The following is a 15,828-nucleotide window of genomic DNA, read 5'->3' as shown; positions in this document are numbered from 1 at the left end:
AAGTCGACTAAGGAAGTCTCAAGGTTTTGCCCGCCTGAAGTAGATTATAATGTATGCACTCACTAACTGTAAGTCGCTCTGGATAAGAGCGTCTGCTAAATGACTAAAATGTAAAAATGTAATAAGCTGTAGACCACACTATCTACCAAGAGAGTTTTCATCTATATTCTTCGTAGCTGTCTATTTACCACCACAAACCGATGCTGGCACTAAAACCGCACTCAATGAACTGTATACGGCCATTAGCAAACAGGAAAACGCTACATCAGTCACTGGCTTCATCAATAAGTGCATCAATGATGTCGTCCCCACAGTGACTGTACGTACATACCCGAAACAGAAGCCATGGATTACAGGCAACATCCACACAGCTAAAGGGTAGAGCTACCGCTTTCAAGGAGCGGGACTCTAGCCTAGAAGTTTATAATTAATCCCGCTATGCCCTCCGATGAACCATCAAAAAGTCAAAGTGTCAAAACAGGACTATGATCGAATCGTACTACACTGGCAACGACGCTCGTTGGATGTGGCAGGGCTTGCAAACTATTACAGACTACAAAGGGAAGCACAGCCATGAGCTGCCCAGTGACACGAGCCTACCAGACGAGCTAAATTACTTCTATGCTCGCTTCGAGGCAAGTAACACTGAAACATGCATGAGAGCATCAGCTGTTCCGGATGACTGTGTGATCACGCTCTCCGTAGCCGATGTGAGTAAGACCTTTAAACAGGTCAACATTCACAAGGCCGCAGGGCCAGACGGATTACCAGGACGTGTACTCCGAGCATGCGCTGACCAACTGGCAAGTGTCTTCACTGACATTTTCAACCTCTCCCTGTCTGAGTCTGTAATACCAACATGTTTCAAGCAGACCACCATAGTCCCTGTGCCCAAGAACACTAAGGTAACCTGCCTAAATGAATAAAAACTAGTAAATCAAGTCTGAAAATGTACTGAAACTATACTGAATTTCAAATCAAATCTTTAAAAACTAATAGAAATAAATCCTATAATAGCCTTGCTGTACTCTACTCACTCTACTGTATTGTATTGTATTGTACTGTACTCTGTTGTGCTCTACTCACTGTACAGTACTGTACTGTACTCAGTGAGAGACAAAGGCAGAGAGGGAGGGTTGTCCAGACTCAGACTGTTTTAACACTCTTGGTTTGACCACCAGATGACAGAAAGACAAAGGAAACAGTTATGAGCTGAACATAATAGTATGCCAGTGGAAGGGATCACAGAGGTAGGTGACCCAACTGTAGTTTTTGACTATTATGATTTCCCATTGTAACCAATTCAGTTGCAGTAAGTCCATTCGATATTTTGGGGTAATTCCGTTACCAATTTGGTAACGGAATTACAAGTTTTAATCACTTAATAATTCATAAACAAAATTGATATCAGTAAAATCACTACAACTAATTGGTAAGTCTACCGTTACTTCTGTGAACTTTCATTATCCTCGCTCTTCATTAGGAAGAGAAATTAGAAAATATCTTTCAAATATGTGTGTTTTTGGTAATGGAATTACAATGCACAAGGCAATATTTCTTAAACTTACAGAATGTAAACAATTTCTCCAAAATTAAATACAAGAGTTGATATTAGTTGGCAGGGGTTTGTACATCAAAATCATTTTGTTTTGATGTATTTCTGATACCTTTTAAGACTTTTTATGGTAGATGTTTTCTAAGACCCCTTTTCCATCTGTTTATCCAGAAATCAAAGCCTTTACTTATGCCTAATTTATAAGATGGAAAATGGTAGAAAAATGTATCTATACCTTCATTTCACCAAAATACAGTCTTAGCATTCATTTGACACCAAACATGTTGGTGCTCATGAGTCTTTTTCAATTAAGGTAAATAAGGTGGAATGTACTGTAGCTACAATGACAAAGGATAATATTTTTGTTAAGAAACCTGACATTTATGGATGACACCGATGACATACACTGCAGGTGTGTCAAAATGAATGATGGATTAGAGCAGGGGTATTCAACTCTTACCCTATGAGGTCCGGAGCCTGCTGGTTTTCTGTTCTACCTGATAATTAATTAAACACACACCTGGTGTCCTAGGTCTATGTCAGTCCCTGATTAAAGGGGAACAATGAAAAAATGCAGTGGAACTGGCTTGAGTTCCAGAGTTGAGTTTGAGGGGGATTAGACAGTACACAATGAGTGACAGATTATTTTGTAGGGCGTGTCGAAGACCATTGTCATCATGCCTAGCCAGAATGCAAACTGGAAAAACACCCGTTGCCCTAACCAGATGTAAGTGAGATGTGTGGTAGTAGAAAGGCTCAGAATGATCTACTGGGTGTGAGAACTAGATCTACACACCATGACTGCTGCCATTGGACTTCCACTCCCCTCCATTTCTAATTGGACAGTGAAGCCAAAATTTAAAGTGTGTCTCTATACTCCAGCATTTTGGATTTGAGACCAAATGTGCCATATGAGACGACAGTACATTTTCCATTTTCATTTTAGTCATTAAGTAGACACTCTTATCCAGAGTGACTTAAGAGTAGTGAGTGCATACATTTTCATACTTTTTTGTACTGGTCCCCGTGTGAGATCGAACTTCTCAATAAGAAGTCCCTTTTTATTGGAGGGCATGTTCATACATATCTGTTTTACCGTTTAGAAATGAAAGCACTTTATGTATCTAGTCCCACCCAATGTGAAGAAGTATTTGGACAAATTCACTTATAATATATCAAAGTAGTTAAGTGTAGTATTTGGTCCCATATTACTTAGACTAAAACCAAATCGAAACTGTGTAGGAATTATAATATACGTACATCCATACAGTTTCTTGACTGTGTCCAGCTCGCTAATAATCACTGTAATGAAAGCTAGACAGTCAGGGATCATTGAAAATTCCAAAAAACGAAGGATAGACTATTATTTTCACATTTTGACAGCAAGGAAATACAACCAATATTCTGTGCGGCCCTCCAGACCCCGTTGAAGACCGAATGTGGCTCCCGGGGCAAAATACGTTTGACACACCTGCTAGGTAAGGGCAACTCTGCTGAGGGAGAGGCCTCCCTAGACGAGGAGGAGGAGGAGGAGGAGGACGACCCTGGAGAGTACAGGTAGGCCTACGTATAAATTCGTCTTTTAGGAAATTTAAACCAGTAGATTGGCATTGGCTCACCATGAGGCTGTAGTCTACCTTGCAACTAACTGAACCCCCCTTGGATTACCAACATATTCAAATAGTGATTGACATATTTTCATTAAAAACGTTATTTTGATTAATTTATTTATACTATTTCATCCTTCCACAAGATATAGTTCCGACACAAATCTAGGGTTGCTAGAGACGCGACCCAGACGTTCAGTCTTTTTGTTCTGTATCTATCTATCAGTCGTTCGTTGTAAATGTTCCATTGCCATACTGGCTGGCAACGTTCTTATCCCTTGCTTACTAGCTAGCCAACTACGGCTAACTTACAGTCACGTCAAAGAGTGCAGCCGGGGGGGGGGGCGCTAGAGAGCGTGCTATGGATTAGACGTGTATGTTAGAGCTACGCTCAATTTTGAAACAAATTCATATTTATCTTAATCTCTCACCACCTATAACTTCAAACATTGTCTGGCAATATGACAAAGGGAAAAGGCACCAAAAAAGGGGGAGCTAAACAAGATAATTTGGATGAGACAGACAACGAACCGATTTTAACATCGCCGACCCACGAAGAGTTAGCTGAAGATGCTAGCTCCCAAGAGCTCCCCACAGAACCTACTCCAAGTGACCTATAAACTCACTAAGCAAGAAGGTGGACACAAGGTTAGCTGATATCTCAAAGAGTATTGGGACTTTGACTGAAACTGTGAAGGCAACCAAGGGCAGGGTGCATGAGGTCGAGCAGACGACAGTTGATCACGAGGCCAGGCTACAGGACATAGAGAAACAGTGCACAACGTTAAAAAATGACACAAAACCCTGAAAGCCCGACTGGAAATGCTCGAGTCGCATTCAAGACGCCGGAACATCCGAATATTTGGGATCCAGGAGGACACTGAGAAAGGGAAACTGATACTGGCATTGCTGGGGAGTGAACACTGTACGTTAGATCCTCTTTTAGATAAACAGCTATCAAGGTCACTTCAACAATCAAATGCCAGTGTCTGTTTAAATACATTGATGACAAACCTTAACATTGTCGATATTTGGAGACTGACGCACCCTACAGATAGGGATTATTCTTTATTTTCGTCAGTTCATAAGTCATATACCAGAATTGACTTTTTTTTTTTGGACTCCAAACTAACTTCAGCAGCTGCGTGAACTTCCTAAGGGGGGCAGCTGCTGCACTCAATGCCGGGATAAATTTAGAAGACATTAACACAGCGATAGCACAATTTCCAAACAGCAAGGCCCCTGGGCCCGATGGATATGTAATACAATTCTATAAGAAGTACTGTGACAGTCTCGCTCCACTTACAGTGAGGGAAAAAAGTTTTTGATCCCCTGCTGATTTTGTACGTTTGCCCACTGACAAAGAAATGATCAGTCTATAATTTTAATGGTAGGTTTATTTGAACAGTGAGAGACAGAATAACAACAAAAAAATCCAGAAAAACGCATGTCAAAAATGTTATAAATTGATTTGCATTTTAATGAGGGAAATAAGTATTTGACCCCTCTCAATCAGAAAGATTTCTGGCTCCCAGGTGTCTTTTATACAGGTAACTGAGCTGAGATTAGGAGCACACTCTTAAAGGGAGTGCTCCTAATCTCAGCTTGTTACCTGTATAAAAGACACCTGTCCACAGATGCAATCAATCAATCAGATTCCAAACTCTCCACCATAGCCAAGACCAAAGAGCTCTCCAAGGATGTCAGGGACAAGATTGTAGACCTACACAAGGCTGGAATGGGCTACAAGACCATCAGCAAGCAGCTTGGTGAGAAGGTGACAACAGTTGGTGCGATTACTGTAAATGGAAGAAACACAAAATAACTGTCAATCTCCCTCGGCCTGGGGCTCCATGCAAGATCTCACATCGTGGAGTTGCAATGATCATGAGAACGGTGAGGAATCAGCCCAGAACTACACGGGAGGATCTTGTCAATGATCTCAAGGCAGCTGGGACCATAGTCACCAAGAAAACAATTGTTTAAGAGTGTGCTCCTAATCTCAGCTCGTTACCTGTATAAAAGACACCTGGGAGCCAGAAATCTTTCTGATTGAGAGGGGGTCAAATACTTATTTCCCTCATTAAAATGCTAATAAATGTATAACATTTTTGACATGCGTTTTTCTGGATTTTTTTGTTGTTATTCTGTCTCTCACTGTTCAAATAAACCTACCATTAAAATTATAGACGGATAATTTCTTTGTCAGTGGGCAAACGTACAAAATCAGCAGGGGATCAAATACTTTTTTCCCCTCACTGTATGCACACCCAATGGCATCCGTGGTAACCAATCAGGAGATGTCGCAGTCATTCCGCCTGTTCAAAGGCTGCCGACAGGGTTGCCCTATTTCGCCTGCTCTCTTCGCTATAGCCATGGATCCCCTTGCTACTCTCATTTGTGTACGTGCCGATGTAGCTCCCGTTAAAATAAAAGACACGCAGCACAAAATGTCCCTCTATGCAGACGATGTTCCTTTTTGTTATCCAAGCCTAAAACGTCTATTCCCCCCTTAACTTGATGAATACATTTGGCTTCTTCTCTGGCAACAAGATAAACTGGCAAAAAAGCGAATTGATGCCAATATCACGGCCTGTGGATATGCAATTTCTGCAATCTACCCCATTTAGAACAGTGATGGACACGTTCACAAGCCTTGGCATTGTAGTGACATGAAAATTGATCAGCTTAAACAAAATATAGATTTTTGGAAAACTCTTCCTATCTCCGTGGTTGGTCGTATAAACGCTATTAAAATGGTTGTCCTACCCAGGTTTCTTTACCTCTTCCAATGTCTACCCAATTTCATACCACAAAGCTATTTTAAGAAACTGGATTCAATAGTAATTCCATTCTTATGGGATAACAAGGCAGCCAGAAATTTAAAGAAGCATTTATGCAAGTACAAGAGGGGGGTTTTGGCCTTCCTCACGTTAAACTGTATTATTGGGCTGCTAATCTGAACATTGTGTCTTTCTGGAGGGAAAGTTTACCTGGGATCCGACAGAATGATATGCCTTCATGGCTTTTGATGGAGCAGGCCTCCTGTCAATGTTCCTCACTCCCTGCACTTGTTAATAGCCCAGCATATGTGAAAAAAGCCACTTATGACTCTAACCCAGTCATTTGTCACACTCTTAGGTTCTGGAAACAGATTAGGTATTTTCTTAACATACCCACTGTATACATTGACAGCCCAATTTGCCTGAATCATGCTTTCCACCCTGCATTGGATGATATGGCGTTTTCACAGTGGAGGGAGAAGGGGCTCACAACAATTGGTAACTTATACATTGATGTTCATTTAGCTTCATTTCAACAATTACAGGGTAAGTTTAACATGCTAGCAACACATTTTTTCAGATACCTCCAAATCAGGAATTTCTTAAGGACACATATCACAGAGTATGGCATTAAGCCAAAGAATCCTACATTAGATAGCCTTATCCTTCTCAAACCACATTCAAAAGGGTCGGTCTCCAGACTTGATGATGTGCTACAGGCCCACATAGAGGTATCCACAGACACTATTAAAAGGGCATGGGAGCAGGAACTTGGTTCAGAAATCTCAGATGAGGACTGGGTAAAAGCTTTCAGGAATATAAACCACACTTCAGTGAATGCCAGACACAACCTTGTTCAGTTTAAGGTGATACACAGGTTACATTACTAAAAAATGAAACTGTATAAAATATTCCCAGACACCTCACCACTGTGTGAGAGGTGCAAGCAGGATGAGGGGACTTTGACCCACTTGTCCTAAGTTACATGTTTACTGGGCTCTCATTTTTGATGACTTATCTAAAGCCTTTGATAGAGTTATAGCCCCAGACCCATTGATCGCTCTGTTTGGTACAGTTGATGGGAATAACCAGGAAGGGAAGGCTGTCTCTCTTTGTACTCTATTAGCCAAAAGGCTCATATTACTACCTTTGAAATGTGGTTACGGGATTTAGGGAGTGTAATGCATATGGAAAAGATTCGATACAATACCTCCAATAGAAGTCTAATGTTTTACTAAATATGGCAGCCAATACTGGATAAATGGTCTAGTCCCGCTTCATAACAGGGTTGATGCTCTGCTTCTACTCTGTGCTGTACTCCACTCAATATTTATTTTTGGCTTAACTACACTGTTTGTAATGACTATATGCTGTCTTCTTATAATATGTACCACCTAATAGGATTTTTTATTTTATTTTTGTATGTGTGAGTTAAGTTTTATTCTGTCCTCTAAATTTGCCATCCCATTCAACAGTACAATGAATGTCAATGTTTGTATCGCTGTCTTTTTTAATGTCTTTTTTTATTGGAAAATAATAAACATATTATAGTGCAGCCAGAATAACAGCAAAGTAACCGCATTTGCATTTGTTTAAGCTGTTTTCTAGTGACATTTATCTGGAAACATCCATAACAATGAGCTAATGAGGCGCGATTTCGCCTGACATAGAAAACGTGCTCACTCGTCAGGACACTGTTGTTCAGAGGAGCTAGCCAACAACACAGCTACAGTAACACAATCACTAAAAACTGAAGCTGGAAAGACTGCAAATTAGCTGCGTTTCGTTTGACCTTTTTTCAATTCTCCTTTTTTTGTATATATCCATAAAATGATGCCAGCTGATTCATGATTTCGACTGGATGAGAAACGCTGCCTGCCTGTCTGTCTGGTCCTGACACGTTCATTACTACACGACAGCAGGAGATCGAATTTCAATATTGAAACAATGTTGCAACTGTCGGATAGACAGACAGCGAGGTTTATACAAATCTCCGCTGTTGAAAACGAAATGTTAGTCTAAAATAAATGTGAGATAATGTCTAGCTGCTTTTTATAGTGGAGATCAAGTTTATAAGTTGCCTGGCTGGGCTGATGAAACAGTGGATTGCACAGTCAGATGGAACAGAGTAAATAGGCATTTTAACATCATATATTTAGCCAGTGGCAACTTGTGGAATAGACACCGGCTGGAATGCAGTTTTAACCAATCAGCATTCAGGATTACAACCACCCGTAATAAGATGGAATGTAGCTATGATGACAAATAATAATATATTTGTTCATGTTAAGAATCTTGACATTCATGGATGAGAGCAATGTCATGCACTGCAGGCACGCAAAATGAATGATGGATTAGACTGTGCACGATGAGGGATGGTGGCTTTTGTAGGGCATCTCGAAGAGCATTGTTCTTAATCATCATGCCTAGCCAGAATGCAAACTGGAAAAACACCTGTTGCCCTAACCAGATGTAAGTGACATGTGTGGGAGAAGAAAGGTTCAGAATGTTCTACTGGGTGTGAGAACTATATCTACACACCATGACTGCTGCCATTTGACTTCCACTCCCCTCCATATCTAATTGGACAGTGAAGCCAAAATGTAAAATGTGTCTCTATACTCCAGCATTTTGGATTTGAGATCAAATGTGCCATATGAGATGACAGTCCATTTAACATTTACGTAATTTAGCAGACGTTCTTATCCAGTGCGACTTACATTAGTCGTTTATGTACGTTTTCGTACTGGTCCCACGTGTGAGATCGAGCTTCTAAATAAGAGTACAGCATGTAAACTTTTATTTGAGTGTATTTTCATACATATCTGTTTTACTGTTTAGAAATTAAAGCACTTTATGTATCTAGTCCCCCGATGTGAAAAAGTCATAAGTATTTGGACAAATGTACTTATAATGTTTCAAAGTAGTCAAAAGAGTAGTATTTGATCCCATATTATATTATAGAAGTGTTCAGAAACATCTTCTATTCTTACTTACAATAAAAGTGAGTCCAAAATGGCACAATACATTATTCACCATTCAGTTCCTATTGGGCAAAACAAAATTCAAAACACTGAAACAAACTGCAAACACATCCACAAGTTTGTAGAGTCACAAGCTTGATGGAGTCATTGCGTGCAAGGACTATGGGACCAATTACTACACTTTTTACTACTTTAATACACTATAAATTAATTTGTCCAAATACTTCCCACTGGTTGAATCAACATTGTTTCAACATAATTTGTCAACGTATTGTGACGTGGAATCTAAGTGGAAAAAGTTTGATTATACATTTTATTTTACCTTGATTCAATGTTGATAGTAAAATGGTATGTTTGAATCGACATCATTGTTTCAACATCATGCCATCAACCTAAATAAAGAGGAATATTGAAATAAAATGCAAAGCCACAGTCCAACGATTCCTGCCTGAAGAGTGACTCCTACTGGTATACAAGGGAAAATGCACTTCAGTGAGAACGAGTCTACCATCCAGATACCTACTTTTATGTACCCTGCTCAGCTTTGTAAACAAGCTGTGTTCGTTTCAGCTGTGCTATCATGTCAAACCATTTAGACATTGATCAGCGGGTTATGACTTCTTCAAATGAGGGGACTAGAAACATAAAAGTACTTTCATTTCTAAACGGTAAAACAGATACATAAGAAAATACACTCAAATAAAAGCTGACATTCTGTACTGTCGCCTAATGGATGCGTTACAGGGGTCGATGGAACGCAGACCGCTCCATTGACCAGATTGGCGCACATTCAACCAATCTGATCTAACAAAGTGGATATTCGTCAAATCCGTCATGATTTATGTATTGTAACAGGCCCACAATGTGGTTACTTAAGTCCAATTTGGATATATTTAGCTTTTTTCGCAGCATAACATTTAGAAGTTGTACCTTTTCAGATTTACAAGAATTGACTTCTAAATGCTAACTTCAATTCGTATAAATTGGTTAGCATAGCTCGCATACAGAAATCCGTGGTGGTAGTCAAAGTCGGTTTTAACTGTAATGCAGTTGATTGGTGACGATGACATGAAAATGTGTTGAGGTTGAAATCCATACAAGCGTTATCCTCCGATTTTTACCTCAATGTAGTGTGAAATACACATATAAACAATAGCCTAAATTTGCTAGGGGGCAATGACGAGATTTGGGATCTTTTTCCCACAGCCCTTTCCCCCACGCGCTTCCATGCTCCGAGTCGATATTCACGTAAGGAATCCCCCTCAACCATGCCCACAAATTTGAAAAAGGTCAGGTTTTTGCTGTGAGCCAATGGGGTAACCTAGGTAACCACAAGTTGTTTTCCCCACAGGCGGGTGGGGTCGCGATGTTCTATCTAATACCGACTGAGACTACAGTATAGGCCAAGCACCGTGGTTGCTATGGTGAGGATAAAGACGACATTCTATCTCAAATCTAAAATGCTGGAGTATAGAGCCAAATGTGATTTAATAGCCTCACTGTCCAAATAGATATGGAGGGGAGTGTATACTATTATTCCACAACCTATTGCACAATTCAACACTGCTCTCCATTCCTGCTCCCCGCCACATGTGTAAATATCCTACTGTAAATTGTTGAGTGCCTTCCCTGTATTAATATTTCTTCAAATGTACACTATTTTTATTCTATTGAGCTAATTTGTATTATTCCATGTATTATTCTTATTATGTTGCATTGTCGAGAGTCAACCTGCATGTAAGTATTTTATTGTACTGTGATTTGACTTGAACCATTGTATCTGATGAATTCCCCTTACAGAAAAACCACATGATTTCACATGTGGAATAACACATGATTTCACGTGAAATTTCAGATGTGAAATCATGTGAAAAAGATTCATGTTATCACATGTTGCTTTACATGTTGTCACATATCACATTAGCTTCACATAAGATCACGTGATCACATGAAAACATGTGTTTCTGGAACACTTCATGTGATCACGAGAAATTCATGTGGTTTTTCCGTAAGGGTCAATTTAATTTTGAATTCGATGAAATGTATTCTTTGAGGACAGCCACCACCACAGAATCTTCAACTCAATAACGCCCCCCATTTTTATTTTGTCAAACTTTCTTTATTGCGACAAATGATGATGGAAACTGCATTTGTCAAATAAATGATGATTGTCAAATAATTATGAAGGTACACGGGGCACGTGATGTGATCATGTAACTATAAAGCTCCTACTGCTTGTGGGACAAAACGACATGCCAAAATGACAAGATACAAGCGGACAGAGGAAGACACCAAGGTCTTTCTAAGTTTAATTCACAAACAAGACACGTTTCCCAATCTATTTTAAATGGGAAACGCCAAAGAAACTCCTCTGTGTTTCAACAATTACATCAGGACTTGCAAAGTAAGGGATATAACAAACTGTGACACATCCTAAGAAATAAGTGCAAAGCCTTGAAACAGCGCTACCTGCATGAAAAAAGAGAAGTCACTGGAAGCGGTGCTGGAGGTAAAGCATGTATCGCTTTCTATCGGAAATGTATGAAATCCTAAGACAAAGACCTGCTGTTGCCTCAATGCTCACCAACATAACCAGCTAACATGCTGGTAAGTAACGATAAGTTGGTTAGGCTATAGGCCTAAAGCAAATTGTCATACTCAAAACATGATCTGGCTGAGCATTGATTGTTGACTGCTACTGGTGAAACTTGCAATAATGTTATGATTCACAATCTCCACATACTGTAGGTGATGACAATTAAGCTGGGGGAGAGACATACCATGAGGAGGAGGAGGAGGAGGAGGAGGAAGAGGACAACACCCTGGAGAGTACAGGTAGGCCTATCAATTCAAGTCAACTCAGGAAGTACACGGAAATTCCTATTCTCTTCAATGCTTTTCAATTAGGAACATTTGGAATTGGAATTAAAATTAGGTTTACTTTCTAAATGGAATGGATTTGAAATGTAATTGACCCCAACCCTGGTATAAATTCCTCTTTTAAGAAATTAAACTAGTAGATTGGCATTGGCCCATCATGAGTCTGTATTAGGCTGTGATTCCCTTGCAACTAACTGAACCCCGCTTAGAGTGCCATATGACTGTCAACAGTTGCAGGTGAAAAAGCTGGAGCATATTTAGGCAAAGATTTAGCAAATACATTCCTATCACCTACTTAGTCGCTATAAGGATACATCAAAATTGGGCACACCTGATTAATAACCTAGCAACCGCAAATTATATCCTAATAACTAGTATTTAATGGAATGTAATTAAAGCATAGTTTCACTCAAATTCCAGTAGTCATCCACCCATTGTTTTCTTGCTACTTAGGCATCTAATTAATCAGTACACATACAGTCTCTCAGTACACATACAGTCTCTCAGTACACATACAGTCTCTCAGTACACATACAGTCTCTCAGTACACATACAGTCTCTCAGTACACATACAGTCTCTCAGTACACATACAGTCTCTCAGTACACATACACTGTAACAACCGGTATGTTCACATTTACTTAAACCCTAGTTTCACTCCGCACAAGCTTTGTTAAAAGATGTACTCAAAAGTTCCATCCAATTGAAGTGACTGTGTGCTGAGACCAACACCCACTGTTAACAATGCTTGTTATGCATCTTGTTGACATTCACTCAAGTCAAACATATCACACTGGGCTCGTTTGAGTGGGTGAGGCGAAAGCAACCGACTGTAGACGAAAGTTGAGGCATGAAGTCGGGGAGGTGCATCTGTTTATTATCTATCCTGTTGCCTAGTCACTTTACTCCTAGTTATATGTACATATCTACCTCAATTACCTCGTACCTCCTGCACAGACGGAGACAACTGAATGTCAACACCCGGATACTCTCCAACTACTACACCTGCCATATAGAGAGTGTGCTGACTTTCTGTTTCCTGACCGGTGGGCTGTCAGTGGCTAATAAGGGTATCCTCAGGCGGACTGTGAACCTGGGGTCCAAGCTCCGCAGGCTGCAGTGCGGGGGGCTTCAGGGCCTCTATGATAAATGGGCAAAGGACAAGGCCAAACGCATCATAGAGGACCCCACACACAATCTTGCCCAATCTTTTGAGCTGCTGCCTTCCAGAAGGAGTTTAAGGGTCCCACTGTTCAGTAAGAATAGGAGCAAGTTCCATTCCATCAGCCATCGTGCTGCTGAACAGTGGGACAGGACAGATGCACGGTCGACAGAAGGACGCGGAGACTTTGAATATGTGAAAATGTAAATGTGTGACTTGTTTACTAACGTTCTAGTTTTCCGTACTGCATGTAATATAATATTGTGTTGTGTTTGTGAATTTGTATGCTGACGTCACAGAATGAATTTCCATGTAAATGGAGTATAAAGTATATTGTATCGTCTATAGTCAAGTTATCGTTACTCATTGTGTATTTATTATACGTTTTATTATTACATGTTATTACTTTTCTATTATTTCTCTTTTCTTTCTCTCTGCATTGTTGGGAAGGGCCCGTATGGAAGCATTTCACTGTTAGTCTACACCTGTAGTTTACCAAGCATGTGACAAATAAAATTAGATTTTATTTGATTTGCGACAGCCGAAAGTCAGACACTGATGTGGTTTTCCAACAGCAAGGCTCAGTGCAACATGGCAGTGTTGCCATTGTTTATAAAAGTTGTTCTTTATAATGTCGAAATAAACATGTCTCCAACCCCCATATCACACACTCACAAACTGAAAATATATGTGTGTACATTGTACTATCGATTAGTGAGAAAGAGTCTCAAATATCACATTAATTTGTACATATCCACTGAATACATGAATTGCGGCAGAGTTGGTTCCTGTTTCAGTCAAGTCTTTGGTCACGTTCTCGTGGGTCAAACAAAAACACCCTGATTATTTGTTGACAATAGAGCCTCCCACAATGCAGGCGATGGCTGCAGGATGAAGTCAGTGAAGAGCAACTGCAGAAACTTGCAGTCGACTACAGTTAAAAATTCATGACCTCACATGATTTTTGTAAAGTTCATGCAGTCGACATGTAGACACAAGTCGAACAATTTTGATCCCCAGAATGCAACACACTATGAAAGGCGGTGACCATCGACTTGATGGTCACCCAATGGGTTTTGAGAAAGAGGCGAGGAGAGAGGACGCGAGAAGAAAGCAATTGAGAAAAGGCCCCAATCATTCTACACCTCTACCAGCCAAGGCCCCAGAGTTCCTTCCGGTCTGGAAGCAAGCTTTCATACTTTTTGAACTATAACCGTTTTAAATGAGCATAAACGCTTCATAGACTCCAAAGGCAAAATCTGGATTTGCCACTGCTCTTGATCCGTTTCACCTGCAAACACCAACCCAACGTTGAAATGTGCAGACCGACTCAACCTAGATGGCTTCAACACAGCTTTTTGCTACCATTCATACTTCAACTATAAATGACGGAATGCAGGCTTCAACATTCTAAACCGAAATCACTGCCACAAAATTGCTTATTACTCACTCTAGCCTACTCTACTAGTCCACTATAACCAACTATAATAACTCCACACCTACAAACCACCCCAAAATATGTCACTATAACTAACCCATTGCCTATGAAAACCCTATTACCACCAATACTACAATTGGTTTTTACTTGCTCTGGAAATGCTGTTTTTTAAATAAACACAATACTTTAGATTTTTTCAATCTCAGTCTTTGTTTTTAAGTGATAGAGTAAGGCCAGCTCTTTCATAGACAATGTGAGAGAAATGTGTGCGTATGTTAGTATATGTCAGTGTAGGATGTATACTTTGAAGTACCTGTATTGCAGCAGGAGTTTAGGCAGTACAGAGCGGACAACAGGACTGTTGTCAACACACTCTAGGAAGGGAGTGAGCTCTCTGGTCCTGTACACATTCCCTACAAGCACACACAAGCACACACAAGCCTTTTATAATCAACATTTTGAACTCTAAAACTTGCAGGCATACAAAATCGGAAACATGTAGATGTAATGTTTTTCTTTAATATTTGAATTGTCTCCAGCTGCTACACTGTAGCTGCAGTACCACTCAAAATGGATTCCCATCTCCTCCAGGGCACTCACCTTGTGCAGAGATGAGTAGTGAGAAGAGCAGCTCTATGACGCCCTCTCTGGGGCTCTCCCCATCAGACAGACAGAACCGGGACACCACCTCCAGGAAGAAGGAGTTACAGCAGCCCCTGATCTCTGCACACTGCTGCAGGGCTGACCTGAGATAACACAGGGCTTTGTTACAGCACTGGAGTCAATGCATTCACTGTGAATGCTGGACACTATCACGTTCATAAAAATATTTCTACTACAATTTGTATAAAGTTTGTTCTGTGTGATGGGGTAAAGACAAACGCCCGCTTCAGAGAAAAGGTAAATTAGGTCGACAGGTGGATGTTGAAGGCCGTCTCTGAACTCACTTGATGGTTTTAGACACAGAGGGTTGGAAGTTTGGTGGCAGGTCTTCCCTGCACTTGGGACAGTAATGCCTGTCTGTCTGGAGGCTGCTCTGGATGCAGGACAGACAGAAGACATGTCCACAGGGCAGTGTGGATGGCTCTTTGAGCTCTGATAGGCACACTGGGCAATTGATGCCAAACCTAGGAGGTAGAAAGTATCATGAGAAATAAGAAATACAACTATGGCTCAATATATACCGTGGAAAACGTCAAGTTTAATGTTTAAGTGATGTGAAGCTATGTGGACACACATTCGGCTATTTCAGCCACACCCGTTTCTGAAAGGTGTATAAAATCGAGCACACAGCCATGCAATCTCCATAGACAAACACTGGCAGTAGAATAGCCCGTACTGAAGAGCTCAGTAACTTTCAACATGGCACCGTCATAGGATGCCACCTTTCCAACAAGTCAGTTCGTCAAATTTCTGCCCT

General features: G+C 40.5%; 1 protein-coding gene across 1 annotated transcript in view; it reads right to left on the bottom strand.

Moving 5' to 3' along the window:
• Positions 1 to 15,828, bottom strand: part of rnf213b (ring finger protein 213b) — a 109,144-nt gene that overhangs the window by 53,340 nt on the left and 39,976 nt on the right. Inside the window, 3 exon segments of the mRNA XM_041878961.2 lie at positions 14,722 to 14,821; positions 15,009 to 15,154; positions 15,356 to 15,535. Coding sequence (XP_041734895.2) covers positions 14,722 to 14,821; positions 15,009 to 15,154; positions 15,356 to 15,535 — 426 coding nt within the window.

The sequence above is a fragment of the Coregonus clupeaformis genome, unplaced genomic scaffold (genome assembly GCF_020615455.1).
Source record: "Coregonus clupeaformis isolate EN_2021a unplaced genomic scaffold, ASM2061545v1 scaf0080, whole genome shotgun sequence".
NCBI lineage: Eukaryota > Metazoa > Chordata > Actinopteri > Salmoniformes > Salmonidae > Coregonus > Coregonus clupeaformis.
The sequence above is the reverse complement of the archived record's forward strand: the minus strand, read 5'-3'. Positions and strand labels throughout refer to the sequence as shown.